The 24,414-nt window shown below is 48.1% G+C and overlaps 1 protein-coding gene across 2 annotated transcripts; it reads left to right on the top strand.

The window, feature by feature from the left end:
* Positions 1 to 387: 387 nt before the first annotated feature.
* Positions 388 to 24,408, top strand: LOC143007085 (inositol-tetrakisphosphate 1-kinase-like). 2 transcript variants are annotated; one of them, XM_076158478.1, is made up of 11 exons: positions 388 to 603; positions 1,053 to 1,260; positions 5,235 to 5,259; positions 10,856 to 10,981; positions 14,228 to 14,345; positions 19,189 to 19,287; positions 19,440 to 19,480; positions 19,760 to 19,925; positions 21,278 to 21,384; positions 21,469 to 21,631; positions 21,999 to 24,408. In XM_076158478.1, the coding sequence occupies exons 2-11, from the start codon at positions 1,166 to 1,168 to the stop codon at positions 22,313 to 22,315; spliced, it is 1,257 nt and encodes a 418-aa protein (XP_076014593.1). In that variant the 5' UTR covers positions 388 to 603; positions 1,053 to 1,165; the 3' UTR covers positions 22,316 to 24,408. The 2 variants fall into 2 exon arrangements, with proteins under 2 accessions (XP_076014593.1, XP_076014594.1); XM_076158479.1 differs by having other exon boundaries at positions 389 to 603; positions 21,278 to 21,345.
* The last annotated feature ends 6 nt before the right edge of the window (positions 24,409 to 24,414 follow it).

The raw sequence follows: 24,414 nt of genomic DNA, 5'->3' as shown, positions 1-24,414 counted from the left end.
AGTTCCCAGTAGCGTTCATGAGCGGTCGGAAAAATCCCAATTCAGTAATTCAATCTGAACGGGCTAACATGGTGGTGAACGTGCCATTCCAAACACCTGCATTCATTTTGTGTGCATTTACAGCAACATGGAGAGTGCAGCATGAACGTTAATGCGGGCTTTCGCGTCTCTGCCCATACTATCTTCTCTACCGTGTACCCCCACGCCTCGCACCGTGTGTTTTAACAGAAGAACGCAGCCACCAATAAATAAGTCCTGCATATTTCCACAATTACTTACGACCAAAAACCCAGTTGGTCATTCTGGTCAGGTTGCTTTCCGGGCTAGAAAAACACTAAAGGGTGTTGTGTTTACGAGCGGCCCCTGAAGGCACCAACAGCCTCCTGGATCCTGGGTGTGTGCAGTCACTCAGTCCAGCTCTCACTGAGTGACAAAACACACCGGGAACATCTCAGCGTGAGTCCAGCTGCGCCTGTCATCTGTCACCTGCCTTGGGAACTTCGCCTCTCCCTCCACCGGTCGGACAGGAATGGGAAACCGTACGAGCTAGTTTCCGTGGAGGAACACGCAGCTTCAAGAGGGGGAACTGCTACAACTGCCCAGGTTAGTTAGCTCACCGCAGCCGTGCGCCTCCAGCTTTACACGTAGTTAACTCACTTGTTTCCTCCCGTTTTTCTATTTCCGCTAACTAGCCGCTACTTCGCTACTGCTACGCTACACGTTTGACGTCTAGTGTGGAACGCGCCCTCGTAGTTCACATATCGGGCAGCCTTGTTAGCGAGCTAGCTTACGCTGCCTAATTGCATGCCATCGGTTAGCTTTGCAGAATGTCACTCCGCTGCTAGCCAGTTAGCGCCGACGTTAGCAGCCCCATTCGTGAGGAGGGTGATGCATATTGGCGTAGGTATTTGGTTGGGGTAGTTGGGTAATAAACCACGGGGGAGTGTTTGTGTGTCTGTGCGTGTGTGTGTGTGACGAGGAGGCAGGACTTGTAGGAAAGCTGACTTTGAGTTTACCTCCTCGTATTATAAAGCCGTTTGTTGAACTTCCAGGCTGCTGGGGAGGCTGCTGCGCTGCTTTTTGGTCCAGGTCCAGGTCGAGCCAGATCATCGGTCGGTCCCCCCCCATCATTGAGCCGTAGAGGAGAACCAGGAGCACCGCGGACATGCAGACCTTCCTGAAAGGCCGGAGAGTCGGATACTGGCTCAGCGAGAAGAAGATGAAGAAGCTCCATTTTCAGGCCTTTGCTGATTTGTGCAGGTATGTAGTGAACATGTTGGTGTTGTTATGTGACTTGGTGGTGGTGACTTGCAGGTGGCAGTAAATACATCTTGTCCACAATGTTTGCAGTGCTTTGAGTTGGATGTAGGTGTTTTAGCAGCATTCCAACCACAATTTCAACATCTCCGGTCCAGGCTTAACAGGTGTCACCCACAGCTGATGTTGGATGCCACTTAGACATTGACTCCATTTGAATATCTGTCAATTTCAGCTGGTTTCAGATACCTCAACACCGCTTTACATGCACGACAACAAAGCCACTCTGATGTGATTTAAAACCCTGCATACTGTGAATTCACAAATCGGGTCCACATCTGAAACCATTCATCAACACGTCACTGTAAATGTGAAGCGCTTGTACAAACTATATTTCTGTCTGACACGTTGACTAATTATCACCATAGATCTTCTATAAGGGAACACTTTGCTGTTTATACACCCTCGTTCACTTGTCGCCTTCCCTTTCATGCCTGTGTGGCGTTTGTGATTCTTTCGCACAAGCGGAATTGATGAGGCCTCTGGTGGCTGTGCCTTGTTTTCCCTCTGCGGTATTGTGAAGCAAACTGGAGCCCTTCATCAGTGCCAAGCGTGTTTTGTTTTGTTTGTTATGTCTTGAGTTAATGCTTGTTGAGACATGATGGTAAGAACAAGACGGGAGCAGGGAATGTGTTAAGTCGAGCTGTTGATAGAGGCCGAAGGTACAACATCTGACAGGGCAAGAGGCCAAAAGAGTTCTGAAGTGTCAACCTGCACGTTTTGGATGAATGCAACCGCTGAACGTCGTGACAATCTGCCCGTTTCAAACTAACTGGTCTTCAGTATTAATGTCATCTTATCTCCAGCCCTGGCTTATGTTGTTTGTGGTTCTAAAAAGTGTTAATGAGACCAAACATAGATTTGTTTGGCGTTCAGAGAGACAGTTATCTCTCAATGTTTTATCTTTCCATGTTGTAGCTTATCCACCTTCAGCAGAGTCAAATGTTATATAATGTGCTGCAAAGTGGGCCACGGATTTCCTCAGCAGACGGTGTGTTTAGGAGACGTGAACGCTCCCATCACTGATTTACAAAAGCTTCAAGAGCTCCAAAGCTGTGACACCGACCCTCTGCTTACCCGCTGCCTGTAGGGAAAGAGGCACTGAAGACACAAATGTATAAAAGAAATACAGAGGAATTGACATTTTACAGCCTTGAGCTTTTGATCTGAGCTGTAATATGCACAGGTACACTCCAACATACACCCTCTCTATAAATCCTCCCTTTGTGAACCTGAATATGTTGGGTATTTGTTGACATTGTGCCCGAGATGTGTTGATACAACTTAATGGTAATTGTTGCGGTCATAGTTCTCGGCACTGTTATATAAGACTGTATTGTACTGATACACTGAATGAGCGTGTGTGTGTGTGTTGTCGGTGTGGCTTGTCAGTCAGGTGTCCGTTTTGAAGGAATTTCACCTCCCCGAAGGTTGTTGCCTCAGAAAACAACCCGATTACAATAGTACAGATTACAACAGCGTAATCCTCCAAACATTTTAATCTCGTTGACAAACCTTTAAGCAACCTTCCTCCACCCAAAGGCCCCGCCTCATCATAAAGGGAGTAAATGTGTGATTATGAGCTTTTACCCTGACATGAACCCAGCCATGAAACCTACTCTTCTACTTCTCTTTTCCCCCCGATGAGTTTCCTCTATCCTGCTACACAGTAGAAAACAAAAGTCGTCCTCAAGAGGAAGAAAGAAAATGGAAGTAGCATCACCTTTTTATGTTTGGCTTCCATATTTAGACTTCATCTGTTTTGTGTTGCTGTGTTGCTGTGTTGCTGTGTGTGTGTGTGTGTGTGTGTGTGTGTGTGTGTGTGTGTGTGTGTGTGTGTGTGTGTGTGTGTGTGTGTGTGTGTGTGTGTGTGTGTGTGTGTGTGTGTGTGTGTGTGTGTGTGTGTGTGTGTGTGTGTGTGTGTGTGTGTGTGTGTTGAATTGTAAACGTATCGTACACTCATAGTGACCGATCAGGTTTTCCACAGACTCATAATGGGGCATGCAGCTGACATTGTGAGAGCTTCAGTCCCGAGTCTTTCCTGTCTCATACAGCTGCTGGTTGGGAGATTCCTGCGGGTCAGAGGCAAACATGATGCTTTAGAGCCACTTGGGTCTTTAAGGTTTGTGTCACACAAGCCTGCACGGCGACTTAAAGACTCCCTGCTGACTCGTACATGGCTGATGTGGGAAAAGAGTTCCAGCTCAGCCCTGAATGTCATCGAATACAATGACCATATTGTCAATTCTTCACACAAAAGGCCTGATTTGGTTCCACTCTTGAGCTCCCTTTGCTGCATGTTTGGGTTGATCTTTTTCTGGTCTTTTTTCCATTATCCAATGATGAGACTGAATGCATTGACAGGGAAACTGTGATCATTCGAAACTCTGGAAATATTCTCTTTCTAATCTTTCAACATTTAAATAACTAATTTAATAGATTTGAGATGTATTTACTAATTGTCGCCGCCCAGCACGTGACGTTACGTAACCCGGTCCTATCGTTTTAGGTCAACCATTAACATATCTTGATGTGTCACTAAAGCAAATAGTCACACTCCCTGCAATCTTTTCTGGTTCTACAGGTCAACACAATCTGAAATACACCCACATGCAAACTTTACCAGGATTGCTCGCATACTGTTGAGCGTTACACAGGCCGAGGTTGTAGAGTTGATGGATACGCGATACTTGTCCGTCTATGTAATGGTACAATAAAAACGGCGTTGTTTGCCGTTACACCTCTGTGTTCTTGAGTGTCGAGCTTCTCTGTCAGGTTACTCTCTTCCTTCCTTTCGCGCTGTCGACTGTACAACAATGTGCGATAGCAGACGATCTCCGTATCCGAGATTGGACCAAACCGGCGGCCCATTCACACCACATGAAACGCGCCAGCTGCAGTATTAAATATCCACATTGTTGTGAAGCGGTGAATGGCTGTGCCGCTGTTACCATGGGACTGTACCCTCAAAGGAACTGGGACAGGCCGAGTGCTGGGGCCTGACTGGTTTTGCACTCAGCGTAAAATGCCTCAGCCAGGAAGATGTGCTGTTTAGGCCGTACAGAACTGCTTCTTTTTAACTTTAATGGAAGAATATAACTGGAAGGGAGACTTTGCAAGCCAGAATTGCGCAACATGCCCTTTATTCCACAGTGGTGTGACCTCAGTTCACTCTCTCTCTGTCTCTCTCTCTCTCTCTCTCTGGAGGAATAGGCCAGCTTCACAGTGGTGTATGTGTGAAGTGGAAACGGCACGTCCTTGCATGTCTGACACATACTGTGCATCTGACAGGTTTCCAGAAAAGCGTCTCTGGAACTTAGAAGTAACTTTAAAAAACAAAAACATGATCTTATTGGTGTGTTACCTGAAGACTTCTGTGCTCTGAGATCAGATCTGTCCAGGCGCCTCTAGCAGACTGAGTTGTAGTAATGTGCCATGCTGGATCAGGTGGATGTGATTCTTGTGGGGTTTGCAGGTTGCCAGGCAACCATGCTTTCCCCAAAGCCGTCTCTGAAAAAATGGCGTCCTGAAGTGAAGTCTGGTACCACAGTCACAAATTGATTGACTAATTTAGGTTCATCTTTTATGCTTCATGTCTTTGTTCCGAAACATGTTACTCAATGTGTCAGATTTGATGAAATTCAGTGTGATTCCTGTCCTGATAAGGAATATTGTGACATCTGTTTGACACTAAAAGGAACTCAACACATTGTGAAGGAGTGAAATCTCTCCTCTGACTTCCTCTCATGCCTCACAGACATTACATCATACTTGCTCCTCCTTATGTCTTTGGTGCGATGCATGTGCAGTAACTGTCTTTACCTCATCACACAATTTGATTTTAAATGATTGAAGATGCTTTTTGTGATTGATGAATTAATGACTGTTTTTGTCTTTTTTGTTTGTCTCCTTTACAGGAAAAGAGGAATAGAAGTTGTTCAGGTATGTGGACTGCAATTGTTATTCTGTCCAAAGACCATTCTCTTTCCACTCACTCCCATTGTTGCGAGCCACATTGTAATCATAGCAGTCTTTTAACTATGTAGTTTGAAATTATAGGTTGTATGTCCTTGCTGAGAGGCGGAACGGCTAATTGTTTCTGTTTCATGGCGGTGCCTTCAGCGGGAGTTAAACCACCTACGTAGATGTTTCACAGGGATTCTGCTGTAAACCACTCGCTGTTTGTGTCTTCCACATCTCATGTGGTTGATTCACAGGCTCTGTGCTGCGCCCGGTGTGTAAGCATCACCAATTATAGCAGGGCCGTGTTGAGTCTTCAGCTATGATGCAAGACATCCCAGCACCGATATTTCAACACCTGACACCAACCCCGCTAACTTTGTTCTACCTCAAAGGAATCCACTGTCGACAGTGGCTATCTATTCTCGCGCTCTCTCTCTCTCTCTCTCTTCTGCTCTTGTTCTCTGTGTGTGTTTGGCTGAAACATGAATGACTCTGTGCAGCTCTAGATGAAAGCTGGACTCCAGTACAATCCTGGGATGTCACAGTAAAAGACAGTAAATCCTAAAGTATTTGCATCATTAAATATGTCCTGCCAAAAACAAAGTTGCTGTATATACGCTGTAATGAAAGTGGCGCATGTGTTTCTGATAGATTTCCTCCTACACCATTGGTAATTCATTTTTTGGGCCTTAAACCTCAGTTAAATCAAAGCAGCTGTAGCTTAATAGATTACTAGGTTGGTGTACTTTACTACAAACATGCCAAAAACAATGCCTGTGGGGAAGGAGTGCTGCCATCTTGCATTTAGGTAAATCAAGGCCTTCAAGTCTTTTTGGAACATTGTTTATGCACGGTGTGTTCTGCTGACTTATATTACTCATATAGCATATAAATTAGGGACAGTTGTTACTAATTCTTGAGTGAAACGGTGAAGACCGCTTATCAAAGTGCTCTGGGCCTTTGTGGAGGTAATCGGGGGCCGTTCTCTCCGGGTCTTTCTCTCCGTCTCTCACTCAGAGCTGTTTTTAAAGCTGTTCCTTGTCTTCTTGGGGGTTCTCTTTCGCTCTGGCTTTGAGGTTATTTTTTTCCCCCTCAGAACCCTGTCCTGGGAATAGTCCCAAAGCAAGCAGGCCTTTGTTTCCCACTGCACATTCAGGCCCTCCTGGGAAACAGCAGATCCTCGGCCTGGTGTACCCACGGGCTCACATGCTCCTTTTGTCCGCTGGCTTTTTCTCATATAAATCAGCATAAACCCTCTGTCTTTCTTTTGTAGCTAGTTGTGAAAGTTGGATTCAGAGTTCTGGAGTTCACACCTGAGAGTGGGACAGCCGGAGACACGCCCAGCACCACCAGTCGGTCAAAGTTGATGGCCGCCATTGAGATCATCAGCTCAGCGACCCTCACCCGTGTTCATTTGCAATTTGGCGACACATTTGTTTTTATAGTATTGAGTTATGTTGTGTCCCTGCTATCTGAATATCAAGTCCGTTTAACCTTCTGCAAGCGGCTGGAGTTGAATATACGAAGATTATGTCCCAGATATCGCTCGCTCTCTCTCTCTCACTCCGCTCGTCTCCGTCCTTGGTCTGACAGAGTTGGTGATAGCGGCGATAACTCAACCTCGGATGTCCAAGGATACATCAATCTAATCCTGGCCTTTTCTCTGTCGAGGACAAAGTCTTGCTTAATGCTACGGAGTTAATGCTTTGATTTATTGCGTTTTTAAATCCGCACATTTGTCCGCTCGGTATTAAATGTTGGTAACGTCTGAATCAAAAGGTTTAGACGACATCGGATATCTTCATATTTTTTCCATGATGAAATTCCTGGACCTCGGCAGACTTGCCAGTGGCTATGGTTGTACATCACCCTGTGAACTCGCAGATCTTTGATAAATCTGCCAACCCCAGGGAGCTCCTGCTAAATTTCCATTTGTAGTGTGGGAATATATATATATGATGTGGAACCATCTGGCCTGATGGAGGGACAGAAGGACAGAAGGCAGATTCTCCTGTTGTATTTTATGTCATTGATCCTTAAGCTTCTACACTCTACTCTTCACTTTCTTCTCTCCATTATCCCCCTCACTCCTTCCTCTTTTCTCTCTTTTCTCCCAGCAATGTTTCGCCAGTTGATCAATACTGAGCCTATAGCCCGGAGCTCCAGGGAGTCGTCCTCCTCCCAGCACTCCGTACATTAGCCTGTCTGTATCGCGGCGCTGATGAGATTAATTTACCAGGCTTGGCCTCCAGCAGATCAGTATTTGTTCTCGGAGGGGAGGAACCCATTACAGCAAATGGCCATCGTTTGTGAGGGCTGTCAAAGGAAAGTTATTGAGTTACTGTTTTTATTATACGATAAGTGCTGGAGAATTTAAAGTTCATTTCCGGTATGGTATTGTGTCTAAGCCACATATTGAATTTGTGGAGGCCAATAGAAAAGGAATGGTGGCTTGATGATATTTCTTGGTTAATGTTTCCAAAGACAGCTGCTTTATGTGGAAAAGCTCAGGCAGAAAATCACAAATGACCGCTGCAAAGCAACAATGTGCACCATGACAACCATTCTCCCTTTTGAGTTCCGGATAGAAGCGGTGGCCGTCTGCTTCTTTCTCAGGCTTCAGGACACTTTGTACTCTATTCTCTACTGCGTCCCCTTCTTTCCTGTTCCCATTTTAGTCACACAGATAACAAGGGTCTTAAGAAACCACCAGCCAAGTCACTGGACTTCAATCACAGATGAAGTAATAGTTGCCCTAATATGGTGCTCAGTCTACATTGTGACATATGAAAGGCAGTCGCCTCGTGACATTTCTTCCAGAGCACAACACAGTCAGCTGCGAGCCGCGTCTTCTTCCTCCTCTGTGATGATGAGGTGAAGCCTATCAGTTTATTGAGCTTCCAGTTTCACCAACCATACAGGTTCTGCTGTGTTCCTTTTTTTTCTGCTCACCTTTCTCTCCCTCCCTTTATTAAACGTCCTCTTCACGCCCCTTTGTGGCACCGGGCCACAGATGCGTGTACGGTCTGTCCTCTTTACAACAGGGCTTCAACTGCCACATGGGATCCCAGCTAAATCATTCATCATGTGCCTGTCTGCGCCCTGCCCAGACGCTGTGAGGCTAACCTGAGAGCTAAAGAACGGCCAGGTGAGATGAGATGAGATCAGCTGGGTGCAGCAGCAAAACCTCATCAGGCAGACGGGCCGAGAGCAACTTCTGTTCTGTGTCCACCGCTCTGAGCCACAGTTGTACCTTGATGTGAGGTGCACATACAGTCAGTCTGTGTCCTGTGCCCACTCTCCAGACGTCCCTTGGGTGCTGTCAAAGCCACCATGAAACCACATGAAAGCCCAAAGTATGTTGCTCTTGACCCACCTGCTCCTCCAGCGTTCAGTGTGTGTGTTCTATGTTGTCCATCACTGTCAGGGCCCACCGCTAGAATGCCGAGCTCAAGGGAATCACAAATACGTCAACTGCACATCGACATTTCTGCTTTTAGCATTTAGCAGGACATCCGTGACCTCACTGCTGCATTTTTGTCCGAGTTCTAAAGCGGGGTCACTCATATTTCATCTATGCACATGGGGATTAGAGCGCTACATCCTCTGTGATGCGTCTCCGCTGGTGGGTGCTGACCCCGCAATGTAGAGTCTGTTTTTTTGCGGAGGGGCCAGGCTGTGGGCGGAGCCTTGGCGAGGGATCAAAAGCAGGGCAGCACAGACGAGTCCCTTCTCTCCCGACAAGCAGCTATAACTCACGTCTTTTATTACAATATTGGCCCATTGGTAGCTTATTCATTAGTGAACATGGATTTTACGATTGTTGACCTATCAACACTGTGCTATTAAAACAAAATGACGCAGCGTGCGGTATCTCCACCTGCCATATGCTCTCATCTCCGTCTTCCATCAAGATCTTTCCAACACGCGCCTTCCCGAAAACCCAGCTGGCCTGCTGGAGCCGTGGAGTCAGCAGAGCCGTGATGGTGTTATTCTAACCCTCCAAGGAAGATTCCTCCTACATTAATATTTTAACACGGTACTTTCTGTTCTAGTTCATCCCATCATGCCAGGGTGATCTGATCTGATTCTGCCTGTTGAGTCGAGGAAACGCAGGCAGGCGTTCAAGCGTGATCGCTCTGAGGCCATTTACAAATTACACATAAATACATTTTCTGCTATCTATCTCTGTGGAAGCCGAGCCGAACTCTTTCAAAGTCAGCGGGCCCTGTTATCGTCGCTAGTTTAGAGATGTATACATTTTTCAGCACGCTATGGCATGTTTCCATTGAGCTGTGTGGCATGTTTCTACTAGCAGGGGAAGAAAATGAGACTTAACAAGCCTTAAAGAGGAATGAGTGAAAAATGTCATAATGAGGTCTTCTGGGAATACATTTGACACAGAACAGTGCAGGGTGTGTGTGTGTGTGTGTGTGTGTGTGTGTGTATCCGTGCGTGTGTAAACATTAAGCATACCTTTATCAAAAGAATGTGTCAGTGATTTTGAGTCTGGACTAAACTACAGATGAACATTGTGTTCCCTCCGCTGCATTGATATCTAAATCAATGATATTTGACAGATTAACAGCATCGCCTTCTCAGGGCAGGGCCAAGGGTACGCTACTTAGTCATCCATCCCTCACACGTCACACAATCATTAACCAGATAATGCTAGCCACCACTCCGACCAGCCCTTAGCCGACCGAAACCCTGTACAGTTTTACACCGTCCGCATTGATCCACACCTGTGTGACAAAGGTGTGTTTGCTCTCGGTTTGCGTGCCGTCTGGCCGTGTCCTGGCCCGACTGTGCCCTGTTAGCACAGGTGCTCCTGAATCCTCCTTTGTCTGTAATGATCTGCCCATCACCATTTGCTGATTACACAGGCGTGGGAGTTGGCTGCATTGTGTAACAGCCAGTGTGTTCGTGAGTCGTTTATGGGTTTCATTCACTTAAATCAACACTTCCCACCTTCCGCCCCTCTTTACGGGAACGCACACTGACGCAAGCTGATCCAAATGTCCACGCCTTCAACCAGAACTTTAACAAACACCGCTGCTGGATCAAACGTTCCATATTCACAACAGTAGACGGACCATCAGGCTCCTAAAGCTGTCTCTAATTTCTCTCTCTCTTTACTAATCTTCTAAATTGTTAGGTGTGTGTGAGTGTGTGTGTGGGTGGGTGAGCCCGTCACGCTCAAGTTTCCTTACAGAGCTCTTTGACCCGTCGTGTATGACTTGGTATTCTTTTCACTCCCCCACTGCTGGAGCCTTATTTGACATCACCTACTCTCACTCATTAACAGTTCATTCATCATTCATGTGTAAAACATCTCAAACATGACCCGGTAATAGATCATATTACATGGCAACATTTTGATTCTGTCAGATTTGAATGATCTATTAGTTGAGTTTGATAACAGCGATGTGTTTTTAAGGAAAACAACCTGCTTTCCTCCTGGTGGATGATTGATGTGTATCCATCTGTCATGCAGTCAATAAATACCCCCAGTTTAGAATGGCCCGGCTTGCACTCTTAACCTTTGACCTCCTGGCTTGTCTTGCCTCCTTAGCTGAACCTGAGCCAGCCTCTGGAGGAGCAGGGTCCCCTGGACGTCATCATCCACAAACTCACTGACCTCATCCTGGAGGCGGACCAGAATGATTCTCAGGCCGTGCTGCTGGTGCAGAGAGTACAGGTACGCATCTTCATCAGCACACTCAGGGTTCCGACATGTTATAGACCTGTGGGACGGGAACACAGTTGGAATTTGTGTCGTACATGAAAGGTATTCGATCATGGTATATCCAGCTGTCAGCATACAGGAGGATATACATCACTTAGTATCTTAAATACAGCTCTGCTGACATAAAGGCTGGGCAGTGACTCAAAACGAGAACATAAACACACAACAGCACCGTAACAGGAAATGAGCGTTACTATTGTAAATGTGCAGCTTTGTTTGAAAGAGGAACAATGAGACAGATACAGACTTTATGTGTTATGGACATTCGTAACTATCTATCAATATTTGGATTGTGATAGAGAGTAGAGATGAGTAGAGAGCTTGAGTTTGTTCTTACTGGAATGAAAAGCCTGAAACACAGAGTGGGTAAGTGTTAATCTGTCTGTCACATCACACAGTGTGCACAAGTCACAGTTTGTTCCTGAGTGTTTGTGTGTTTTCAGTTTTTTCAGATCCAGTAGATAGTAATTATGTGCTATAATTTCATTCTACCACATCTCTCTCTCTCTCTCTCTCTCTCTCTCTCTATTCTCTCTCTATTCTCTCTCTGTGTGACTCAGAGGAGGTGCAATCGTGATCAGCATCACGCAATCCTGTCAGCATGTTCCCCGACTGCTCAATTATAGAGGACAAACAGGATGTTAGGGCAGAACAATTAGTTTGAACAGTAAATCTCAGTCAATATTAACACTTGGCGACTTTTGTCTCAGCCCACCGTGAATGATGCTGTGGTCTGGTGTGACAGACAGGCAGGCGTACAGGAGAAGCCCCTCCCCATCTGAAGCCAGTAGGGTTATGCCGTTGACACCAGTGAAATTCCCATCATCCCTCTTTTTACTGGAAACAGGAAGCTGCAAAGGAATCTGAACTTGTTTCTGTTGTGTGAAACATGTGGTGCAGACGTCAGCCTTGCTTGTCATCGAGGCAAAGAAACAGGAAGTCTATCACGTAGTCTAGCTCGGTTTCTCTGAGGAGGTGTTGTTGCAGTTCAGGCGTACGTGTAGCGGCACAGAAATATGTTTTAACTATCACAGCACACGGATTCATCCCGAAGGCGCAGATGTTCCAATAATTTATAATCCCGTTCGGTCTGTGCCAGTTTGCATACCTGATAGCACGACACACCTGCCAGACGTCTTAACGGCTTTAATGTGAATGAAGCTGCCTAACCTAATGTTCTCAAATATATTGTGCGCTTGCAGCCACGGTTTCCGGAACTGCGCTGTTTTGATTGGCTATCATACCTGCCACCTGCATTCCATTAAGTTTATAGCTTTTGTCACCATGAAATACAACGCGGCACAGCCAGATGGCTCACAGCCACGGATTTCCACCACAGTCAGTCATAGACTTCCCTTTGAAAGGCATCTGGCATCTTTTTGTAAGAGGGGGGCCAACTCGCCACTGGTCATCAGTTTAACTCTCCGTCCATCCACAGGCTCCAGATATAGGAACCAAACAGAGGCCAGTTTGTTCCCAGACTGCAGCCAGCTTTTCCCCCCCCAGACACCCAATGTCTCGCTGCACAAAGGCGTCCATCCTGTATGCTTTCTAGACTTCCAGGGCAGACGCAGTGGCGGTGACGTGGGTTGCCTTAATGGCCTCTTAATGTCGCAGCTCGCAGCACTTTGGTTGACCTGTAAATGTCCCCCGCTCCATCCGTTTTTCTTAATCGCGTCAGGGTCACGGTGATAACAGGGGGGGCCGCACAAATCAGCCACTTCCATCAGCTCCTTTTATGGAATCCCAAGGCACTCAAGGTCACCTGGGAATTGCAGCCCCTGCAGTGTGTCCTGATTAAACCCCCAAATGTCCTCACAGTCCGCTGTGCTCACTCACGACCTCATTTATAACCGTTACAAATGTTTGGATTCATAATTAAATACTTAAGAAGCCCCGGTATCGGTTCAGAACCTAACCCGTGTCCACCTCCTCGCGAACTTCCCTGCCAGGCGTGCAGAGGAGCCGAGCGTCATCTCCCGGGGCGTCAGCGCTTCAGTCCACTTGTAACTTTCGTCTGCTTACCTGAGCGAAAGCGTTCATCCGCGATTACACTCGGCTTGGCCTTCAGAACGTATTTACACATTAGTGTCACTGCTGGGATTCTATATAAATAACCTCATTCTCCGTGTCCTGGATGAAATAAGCTTTCCTCTCTAAAATGGCTCTATTTAAAACAAAACGTCTGTCTGGGACAAGCTAGCGGTGATTCATGGCCTGCGAGTGTGAGCCTCGTTCACAGCAGACGCAGGTCCAATATCGTTTGCGTGATTTGTGCTTTGTTGCTGGGAGATTAGTGGAGATTGAGTCATGATGATTGTTAGCGGGTCTGCATGTTTTTAGGGGGTAATATTCTTTGACTCCATGTGTGTGAGAGCTCTGAGTGATCCCTGCGACCCTCAACTCGGGTTTCTCATATAAATCTGCAATGAGAAATAAAAATAAATAAACATGAAGCGTGCGGAACCTGCCGACCTCTGAACTGCGTGGAGGGAAAAAAAGGTGTTTGTTTACACTCTGTATACGTCAGCCTGTGTGTGTGTGTGTGGATTAACAGCCATCGCACAAGTAGGCATTTTTTTTCCATTGTGCCGTCTGACGTGTGTGTTTCATTTCACGCAAACGGGTCAGACTGTGGAGCTGCGGCGAGAGAGGCAGGCTGTTTGTACAGAGCGCAGGGCAGACAGAGTCCATGAGTCAGTACAAATCGCTTGAAAGGAGAAGTTGGCCGGGGGAGAAAAAAAAAAGGCACGGAGCAGAGCCTAGAAATGTGGCGAGGAGGAGGAGAGCAGACAGGAGAGGAAGAGGGCAGCGCATGTAATGTAAAAGCTCAAACCTCACGCTGACCTGACAGCCGGGCCGTGCAGAGATGCGGTGACGTAACCTGCACAGACCCGCTGGCATACTGTACATCTCACACTCTAACACACACACCCACACCCACACACACAAACACACACACACAGGAGGCATTTGTTGTACTTATTAAGGACTATGGGCACCTCGGGTTATGTGGGATCATTATGAGAGAGAGAGAGAGAGAGAGAGAGAGAGACCCCATGTTGTCTTTGTTGTTTGCTTGCTTTTGATTTTCTGAGTCACCAATGGCCTCAGTGTTTGTTTGTCTACTTCAATATGTTTGTTTAACATTCCTAATATGCATCGGTACACGTGTGTGTGTGTGTGTGTGTGTTTCAGGACTACATTGACGCCCACCCTGAGACCATTGTCCTGGACCCCCTCCCAGCCATCCGCACTCTGCTGGACCGCTGCAAGTCTTACCAGCTCATCCACCGGATAGAGAGTTGCATGCAGGGTAAGCTGATTGGGGTAAAGCGTGTAAGAGACGTTCTAACACAGCAAAAGGGACAAACTGCTGCAGGAACGTCAGAGTATGAGTGAGGCGGAGAGGCGAGGACGATGCCGTGCTAGCATCAGCAGCAGGAGCTCTGTCTTTCCTCTGCACTTCCTCGGGGCGACACGTGGCTTAACAAACAACAGCGCTCGACGTCGCCTCTGGCTTGAATGATGTTACTCGCTACTTCCGAACAGATGTTTCATTCTCGCCTGGCTGTGTGCGAGACTAATATCATAATTCCTCCTCTCCCCCCTCCACGTGACAGAATCTCATTTCCACCCCTCATCCCCCCTCCTCCTCCTCCCCAGTCTGAACCCAGCTTGAACTTGGCTCTTTCTCAGTGAAGGATCAGAATCTGTCAGGGAGTCACCTTGCCCCCTCCGACGCCTCAGCGGACAAAGTCTGTCAGCCCTGGCAGCGGCGGCGCAGTGGAAGGGATTGATCACAGGATGTTAGCGACAGGAGCACATTCCCATCACACACGCACACACTGTAAACACACCTGTGGCTCAGTCACTGCTTTACCCCCATACATGGAGGGGAACACAGACCCTATAAGTATGACCTCAGCGAGCGTCTGTGAGTCTGCGAGCGACTGGATCAGAGGCATGTCAGCGGTCTCAGTCCTGTCTTAAAATAGAAACGCAAGAAGAAGACGTCTTTTTATCCAAACAGACATGATGACGGTTATATAATAAAGAGCCGGAGAGATTAAGCTGGATCTCTCTCTCTCCCTCTCTCTCCCCCTCCCCCTCCCTGTGGTTTGAAGAGGAAGATGGCTCACTCATTACATTTATAGGAAGCTTCTTTTTTTTTTTCAGCGCTCATTCTTTCTGCTTCCATTATTGAGAGTCTTTGCTCTCTCTCCTCACTTAAGCCTGCATTCCAAACTTCTCTGGCAGTTGGTCTTAGTTTGGACATAAGCGTGAAGTGTAAACCTTTCTAATCCCACAGCACACCCCCGTGAGTGGAGCGTGTGTGTGTGTGTGTGTGTGTGTGTGTGTGTGTGTGTGTGTGTGTGTGTGTGTGTGTGTGTGTGTGTGTGTGTGTGTGTGTGTGTGTGTGTGTGTGTGTGTGTGTGTGTGTGTGTGTGTGTGTGTGTGTGTGTGTGTGTGTGTGTGTGTGTGTGTGTGTGTGTGTGTGTGTGTGTGTGTGTGTGTGTGTGTGTGTCGACTGATAAATGCTCAACTTTATCCGGCCAGTGAAGTCGGAGCGTGGAAAGTCTACCTTTCGCTCTCGAGCACTGCCACTTCCTCGTTCTTATCAGTCCAGTCTGTGGAGCCCTGGAGCGCCTCCAGCTGCCATGGCAACCCAGCACTAAAGGCCATAGAGGGTCTAGTATGGTCCACAGCCCGGGCGGCTCAGAATAGTACTCAATGGAAGGAAGCACTTGAGGTGCGCTTGTGCGTTTTCTAGAACAACTCTCTCTTTCTCTCTCTCTCTCTCTCCCTCTCTCTCTCTTTTTCTGTCTTTCTTTCTCCTTCTGTCTCTCTCTCTCTCTCTCACCGTCTCTCTTTCTCCCTCTCTCTTTTCCTCATTTAACCCTGAATTCTTAATGTTGTGTTGAGGGTAAAGCAGCTTTAAGCGCGAGGGTGTTTGATTCATCGCCGCGCTCATTGGAGCTCCGTGTTGTCAAACACGACTTTGTGTTTCCCCTGCGTGCCAGAACAAGGTGTTTATGTTCCCCGCTGGAATCTGCTGGTTTCTGTTTATAGCGGACTTTAGATATGTCGCTCTGTTTTTTATTGATGGCAACAGTCGTCAAGTCTTCAATAAAGCAGGGGCGGCCTTCGTCCTTCGTCAGCGCGAGGCCATTCCTTCCTCTTTCTGATGAAGGAATTCTCATAAATACTCCTCAGAACCAAACAGAAACTCTGCCCGGGTTTATTTGTATAACCGGCTCGTGTTGAATCCTCGCGCTGGCATCACTCTGCGCCCCGGCAGCTCAAACACCAGGAACGGCAACAAACGCCCAGAGTTTATTCAAGTCATCAATGTTTGATTAGGAACACGGCACGAGACAGACAAAGAGTGTAAGACCACTGACACCATCCAAGTACCAGGTTCGGCTCAAACAGGTCGGGCGTGAGTGTGCAGAGCTCCGACCTGCAGCTCTGTCAGAGTCGTTAGAGGATGAAGATCTGCTGGCTTTACTTTAGTGAGAAAACAAATAAAAGCTTCATAATTGTAATTGGGTCATAAGCCTCTTAGAGTGAGACGTGAGAATAAAAGGTTTACTCTCTGGGCCTTTCAGTGTTTGGAGTTTAATTTAAAATATTGGAAACCTCTGCTGCTTTGCTTCAGAGGGATGAAGATGCTGAGCGTCTCCAGGAAACAAGACGTAAATAGCAACAAGAGAGCCGCTCTGCACTTCACCCAGGCTGAGCATCGCCGTTACCGTCTGTACCTACAGCAACGGATCAAACCACAGCCCAGACGCGATCGCAATCTTGGCTCCCGTGGAATTTCTTTTCTTCGGGCCGCTTCACCCAAAAAACGCTTTGTTTATCTGCAGGGAAGCAGACGGCAGATAAAAGCAGACCAGCAAGAAAAGAGGAACTGGATTGTGACATTTAAAAAGCATCTCGCTGTGGAGGCCCGTAAATGTTGTCGTCGGCTCCTCTGGGTCTGCTTTCTGCACGCAGTGTTTAGACAGATTGACACACACACACACACGCGCACACACACGCACACACACACACGCGCACACACACACACACACACACACACACACACACACACACACACACACACACACACACACACACACACACACACACACAGGCAAGCAAATCCCTAAAGCTCTCTTATCCAACCTCTCTCCCTGGAGACTGAGATATTTTTTAGTTTGACAATGTTTTGGTCCGTTGATGGTTTTTGTTTGACAAAATTTAAACCCGGGCAGACTTTGGGAACGGGTGATGTAATGGGCACATTTTCCCCTCACAGGATTTGTTTTCTGAAGAACATTTAAGCAGCTATTCTTGTCCCGGTAAAGCAACACGGGCATGATGAGCGCACACTGTCGGACGCCTAGCGCAGAGAGGAATGATGGGTAAACCCTCCGGGCGTCACATTGCCCCCCCTCACCCCCCCGACCTCGCCGGTTCCACGGCCCCGCCGGATTAGGCCCCACTGAACCGTGGAAAGGTTGAAGCGTGCAGGACGAGTGGCTGCCTGCGGGAGGAGAGACACGCAGACACGCTGTAATGATGCTGTTATAGCAGAAAATAGGCTTTAAATGGAGACGGATCTGTCTCACGCCATCTTCATGTGGGGCCAAGATGGCTCCTTTATTTATTGGACTTGATTTTTTTGAAGCAAATAGGGGTTAATGTTGTCGTCACTGTGGACTTCAGTTTACACCCTCGTGGAAAGATTTGACTCCCACTCTTCTTGCTATCAGGATGTTTGTGTCGTCCTTGTTGAGGGTAAACAGCCGACTTATTTGTTGCCGTGCTTACTTCAGAGTGACGCAGGCCCTTGCGGAGGGCGAGGTCATGAGTGCGGACCTTAACATTCACCCTGCCAGCTCACCCCTCCCCCCCCTCCTCCCCGCCCTGTGAACACAGCAGCACCCAGTTTCACCAGTCGTCCCAGTTCCTCGGGAACCTGCCCGACAGCTTAAACAACAGCGTGTGTTTTTATAGCTCCAGAGCTGTTCTTGTGATGCGGCTCGCCCACAGCATGAATCTATTCTGAGTACGCACAACGCACCTACGCCGGCTGCTCTGCTGCTAGAGCTGACAGAGCGGCGTGTGGGGCGCGGGGGGGCATCCAGAGTTCCACACTCAGCACTGGAGTTAATGTAGTCAAATGAGATTCTCCTGACCTCAGCAGCGGCTGGAGCGAGGGCCCTGCCGGTGCTGAGGCCCACGCAAACACAAAGGCCGGCAGGTTGCTATTGTGCCTTTGTCATTAGCAATTTGCCAGCTCTTGTTTTGGCCCCCTCACTGATTTCCTGTGCTGATATCTGAGGCCAGCTGCCTTATCACCCCCGCATACCCGCCGCCGCCGAGGGGAAATCGCCCAGGCCAGAACATTAACATGAACCCACGCCGGGGCCCTGATACAGACCAACGTGACGGAGCTGCAGGACGCCGCGTAGAATGACCAGGAGGAAACACAGAAGCTGTTAATGAGGCGGAGTGTTTGTTTGTCTTGACCCGAGTCGTCCTCAGCTCATTGTTCAGGCGCTTTGTTCTGTTGTTGTTGCAGCGCCCAGACTTTCTCGAGCTGGTTTGACTCGACTGTGACTCTCTGAAAGATTCTTCCTGGACCGTGGCGTGTGTGTAACTGTCATCTCTCCCCCCTGAGTAGGCTTTAAGAGGAGGAAGAGCGCTCAAGTGCTGCACTTTGGTGGAAAATCGGCCCTAAAACAGAAACTCTCTTGCGTGTTATTCCAGTTGGGACATTAGAGACGACAGACAGGAAGATAAATCAGGATCCATTAAAACCTGAGAGACGACAGAGCCCAGACCAATCTGTGACCTCCAACTCTGTTTGGTTAAGGATTGAGAACATATTTTGAATTGTTTGTGTTGTGTAGGAAAGAGAGAGATAACTGTGTGTGTGTGTGTGTGTGTGTGTGTGTGTGTGTGTGTGTGTGTGTGTGTGTGTGTGTGTGTGTGTGTGTGTGTGTGTGTGTGTGTGTGTGTGTGTGTGTGTGTGTGTGTGTGTGTGTGTGTGTGTGTGTGTGTGTGTGTGTGTGTGTGTGTGTGTGTTAAAGCAGACGTGATGGACCTCTTAAACTCACCTAATCCCTCCTTTCTTCTTCTTCTCTTCCTCCTCTCTTTATTAGATGAGAGGATTTGCTCTCCTCCATTCATGGTCCTGAACTCAGAGTGCAGCCCAGATACGCTGGAGCAGATCAAGACGCACGGACTCACATTCCCCTTCAGTGAGTGTCTCCACCTTCGCTCCTCCTCACACACACACACACACACACACACACACACACACACACACACACACACACACACATCGCTCCCGTGAACCCGCCGGCTCCTCCGCTAAAGCCTCGCCTTGTTTTTCTCTCTCCTCTCCTGTTAGTTTGCAAAACACGAGTGGCTCATGGAACCAACTCCCACGAGGTAAGAGGCCACAGGGGGTCAGAGGTCAGCCACACCCGCACTTGTCCTGTGACATACTTGTCATTTTAAAACAATAGAGCACAATAAGCTGCCCTACCTGAGGCGTGAGCCTAATTCAACGCCGCGCCAATCTGATTAAATACTCGTCTCTCCTCCGGGCGCACAGTCACGTGGCGAGGGCGAGGTTTACACCGGGCTCGCTTTCAAACGCAGAAAGCTCGAAACAATGACTTCCTGTTCCATGCGGCCTTTACATTGTTGCGTTCCTGGCGTCCACAGATGGCCATCATCTTCAGCGAGGAGGACCTGAAGGATGTGAAGCCGCCTTGTGTGATCCAGAGCTTCATCAACCACAACGCCGTGCTGTACAAGGTGTTTGTGGTGGGCGACTCCTACACCGTGGTGGAGAGGCCATCGCTCAAGAACTTCCCCGCTGGACCGGCAGGTGAGGGGACAGATGGAGAGACGAGAGAAAGAAAGAGACAGACAGACAGACAGACAGAAAGAGAGTCCAGGGGCCGTTAACATCCAGACTGTACCCGACGCACGGCTTCTCCAAATTACCCAATAAAAGGCCTCATAAAACCTCTTTATAGTCCCTGTGATTGGACCTGTACGCCCTTTTAAGGGGCAGAGCAGAGTGCAATCCAGTTGTGCACCGGTTGGGACACGGCGTCCATGTTGAGATTAAACAAGAGAAGTGTTGTGTTTCTGTATTCTGATATGTCGGCGCCGTCACACAGGCCCGGCCTCTAACTGCACGCCTGTCCTTGGACACAAAGCTCGCCACTATTTGCATACAGTACAGCAAAAGGCCCTCATGCAAACCTCTGCTGGTGTAGCAGTCTACTTTGTGTGTGTGTGTGTGTGTGTGTGTGTGTGTGTGTGTGTGTGTGTGTGTGTGTGTGTGTGTGTGTGTGTGTGTGTGTGTGTGTGTGTGTGTGTGTGTGTGTGTGTGTGTGTGTGTGTGTGTGTGTGTGTGTGTGGAGAGAGGGAGAACAGGGTCAGTTGCTTTGAGCCTTTGAACAATGAGCAGAGTAGCAGAATAGCGAAGCCCTTGTCAGGCGGATAAAGCGGCGCGCTGCGTCTGCACAGACGGTCAACCTGTGTGTGTGTGTGCCGATAGCCATCACACTCGCGCCGCACACCGTGTTTACGTCCACACACACAGGTAGGAAGGTAAAGAGAGGTGGAGCTCTGTATTTAGACGAAGTAAGAGCTTTAATATGCCGTGATGGTGGCGTGAGAGGAATATGCTGCCATCATCATCATCATCATTATCATCATCGGGTGCCTGCTGTTTTGTTCAAGCAGCCTGAGAATGAAAAAGTCCATCTGCCTCTCACTTCATTAGCGCTCCACACACTGCGAGCTCAGGGACTTCACACTTTATTTCCGTGTTCCTTCCTTCCTTCCCTCTCTGCTCTCTCCTGTCAGGCTGTAAGGGAAGACGCCATGTTAATCATTAAGCATGAAAAGAGAACACACAGCCTCATAAATACAACAACCAATCATCTTTTTATCAGGCCTAATGTGCTTATACACCACATTTACACATGCATGTTTCTGCTCGGTGTGTATGCCTGACTCTCACACACACTCACACACACTCTCTCATGTGGTGTAGATTCTGGGCCTTGACTCCGGTGGTATATGAGTAAATGAGCACATTGTGTAGTAAAGCCCTGGCTGCAGGTAGAGGCTGGGCTCTGCTGCCCCCTAGCGTCGGAAATGAGAAGTGCACGTTGATGCCACAGTCTGAGTCAGTGCTCTTTACCGCCTGTGTTGCCTTTTCAGACAGGAAGGCCATCTTCTTCAACAGCCACAACGTGTCCAAGCCAGAGTCGTCCTCAGACTTGACCTCGGTACGTCCAAAATGCAGAGCTGTGTGTTGCACACATTTGGTATGAGCCGACTGTTGATTCGGTGTGATTCTGGTGGCGGGCTTTGACACTGACACGCTTCACGAATGTGCGTCTCCTTCCCAGAGAGAGAATGTAGAGGGCGTGTCTCAGCCGCCCAGCGACGACGTCATCAGAGAGTTGTCGAGGTCCTTGCGTCAGTCGCTGGGCGTGTCCCTGTTCGGCATCGACGTGATCATCAACAACCAAACGGGCCAGCACGCCGTCATCGACATCAATGCATTCCCCGGTAGGTGCGGCTTCTGACCCACAGGTGCGTCCGCCTCTTGTCTGAGGAGCCTGGAGACGCAATATTGCTGCTTTACCATCTCAGGTATCATTCTGTCTCAGGTGAGCCCCAGCAGAAACAGATGGAGTGATGTCATTCTTTTGTTCAGTGTAACCGTGAGCTACAAACAAACACCAAGTCTCAGTCTCTATGGTTACGTGATGAAATCACCTCAGAATGAGGACAAAGGTCGACGTGATCAAATAAGGACATGAAGCAATCAGATCTTACCTGCATTGTTGAACATTTAAAACAGAAGTAATCAATGCTAAAGCAATCATCGGCCCTGCCAGGTGTCTGTGTAAATGTCCTCCCTCTGTGTCTCCAGGTTACGAGGGCGTCCCAGAGTTCTTCAACGACCTCCTGAACCACATCAGCACGGTGCTGCAGAGCAACAACCCCGAGTTCCCCCCTGCCAGCGAGCAGCCCAAAGGCCCGGTGAGCACCACGGTAACCAGCGCCGCCCCCCCGGCCCCGGGCTGCTGCGGCATGCTGGGAAAAGAGGCCGGCGGCAGCCCCTGGATCGTGGAGGGCGAGGGAGGGCTGAAGGGCGCCCGTCAGAGACTGGGCTGCAACTCAGCCATGTCCCCCAATTTCCAGCAGCACTGTGTCTCCACGATAGCCACCAAGGCCTCGTCCCAGTGACTGAACCCCAGCCCCCCCTCCCCCGCTCAGTTTGACCCCCCCCCCCGAACAAAAACAGAAGAAAATGGTGACAATAATAATGAATAATAATCATAATAATTATGATGTTAATATATCTAATCAAACCCTTTTTCCTATATAGATATTGAAGATGGTGGTAATTGGGTGTCAGCTCTTTCTCTCTGCCTTTTTGTATCTTTGGTTTAGTCTAATAAGACTTAACAGTACTGTAATGTGAACTTTTGGGAACTCTGCCTAATAGCTGATTTTTGTTTTTTTCCTCTCTGGTGTGAATTCTGTGTAATTTAAGGGTCCAGGTGAGAGATGAGGTGGTAGAGGAGGGGAACGGCCCAGTCAGGAGAAAGACCTGCCACTAGATGTGCAATTTAATGATCCCTTGTATCACGCACACACACACACACACACACACACACACACACACACACACACACACACACACACACACACACACACACACACACACACACACACACACACACACACACACACGCAGGTACATTCACATGGTCAGGCCGTGGCAGTGATGTGTGTTCGTATTCTGGTTGTTGCCTCCGACTCCTTGGTATTAATTCAGGAGAAGAAGATGTGTCTGTCTGTCTGTCTGGGCACTGGAAGACTCTCCGGCTGCCATGATGATGATGATGATGATGAGTACAGAATGGGTGCGAAGACGAGATGAATTTTTGGGGGGGTGAGGTCGTCCAAAACAATCGCAAGCCATTTACTTTCCCTGAGTGCCATCAGACTCTGGCTCCTCACCAGGAAACCGACATGCAAAACGACATCACTGTCTCAGAAGAACATGAAGAAGAAGAAGTTGAATCCATAATCTCGTGACCAAGTTTGTTTTTCTACACTTGCCGTTGAACCAATGTTGATCCAGCTCGTGTGTGTGTGTGTGTGTGTCGTCTGTTCAGACGCAGGCCAGATTTGCTGCCTTTTTTTCTTTGTGGCATTGGAACAAACAAAGCACCATCTTTTTGTTTGAATTGGAACAAACTCTCTGGGGTCACTGCAGCACCGGAAGACGAGGATCACATTCCGTTTGTGTGTTGTTGTTGTTGTTCTTGCTTGTTTTTCAAAGAATTCCATGATTTCAGAATTCCAGTGGGAATGGGTGAGGTATCTGATCGCTCTTTGTGATTTCCATAAACATAGACAACACAGACACAATGTTCCTTGTTTTTTGGTTGGGAAAACTTAGATTAGTACGCGATTCCTATCAAATGAAAGGTAAAACACGTATTCCTCTATTAACTTCTGCTCCCTGGAATCATTTGGAAACTGCAAGTCTTCTGGATTCTTCTCACCAGATCCCGACATCACCGCACCTCTCTTCGGTTCAAGCTGCTGTATTTGTGTGTGTTTGTAGCGTCTCATGTTGATTCCGGGGGAGGGAAGGGGATCCAGCTCTTGTTCCCAGCGTTCACTGTGAGATCTTTTTTACTCCTACTTTGTTAATATCTTTGTCCTGACATCTACTAAGAGCAAACTTTATTTTGTTGAGATTTTACGGGGCAAAATGTTTTATATGGATGAAAAAGCACTTGATGTTGGGTGGAGTGGAATGTGGGTCTGTGGGTGACAAAGGGACAGATGTGCTCGTTGGTTGATGCTGTCGTCTCCCTCTAGCATCTAGTGGGGGAAGAACAAGTGCCAACCTGCCAACTTGATACATATGGATGTTTGTATTCCTCTGACCCTGCTTCTTCTTCTTCTGTCCCAGAGAGCTCTGAGTGTCTCTAACACACCCTGCGATCATGAACAACCAGCATCTCACGCTCTGTCTCTCTCTCTCTGTATGCGTGTGTGTGTGTATGTGTGGGACACGCATCAAAACACTTTCAACATTCTGCATCTGAAGATTTGCTTGTAGGCAGCAGGATCAGAGGAACATTTCCCTTCTCTTTTCCTGATCCTTGTGGTCCCTCAGGAGGCAGGACAGGAGACAGATGGGCACTTGTGTCCGTGTGTGTGTTGGACAGGCTGATAACTGTGTACGCCACTATACTGTGTGTCCCATGTTGTCTTCTTTATCGTGCTTCTAAATGGGAAATAAATGGTTAACCCCCCCACCC

This window comes from Genypterus blacodes, unplaced genomic scaffold (genome assembly GCF_046128005.1).
Source record: "Genypterus blacodes isolate CSIRO-AG114 ecotype Tasmania unplaced genomic scaffold, CSIRO-AGI_Gbla_v1 ptg000082l_1, whole genome shotgun sequence".
NCBI lineage: Eukaryota > Metazoa > Chordata > Actinopteri > Ophidiiformes > Ophidiidae > Genypterus > Genypterus blacodes.
Note: the sequence above shows the minus strand (reverse complement) of the source record. Positions and strands in the feature narration are given on the sequence as shown.

What these genes read in the sequence shown, in the direction of transcription:
- LOC143007085 (XM_076158478.1), top strand. Translation starts at nt 1,166, where the DNA reads ATGCAGACCTTCCTGAAAGGCCGGAGAGTCGGATACTGGCTCAGCGAG. An exon ending in GATAGAGAGTTGCATGCAGG is followed by an intron (nt 14,346 to 19,188) that starts GTAAGCTGATTG and finishes TCTCTTTATTAG; the next exon opens with ATGAGAGGATTTGCTCTCCT. An exon ending in CGGACTCACATTCCCCTTCA is followed by an intron (nt 19,288 to 19,439) that starts GTGAGTGTCTCC and finishes CTCTCCTGTTAG; the next exon opens with TTTGCAAAACACGAGTGGCT.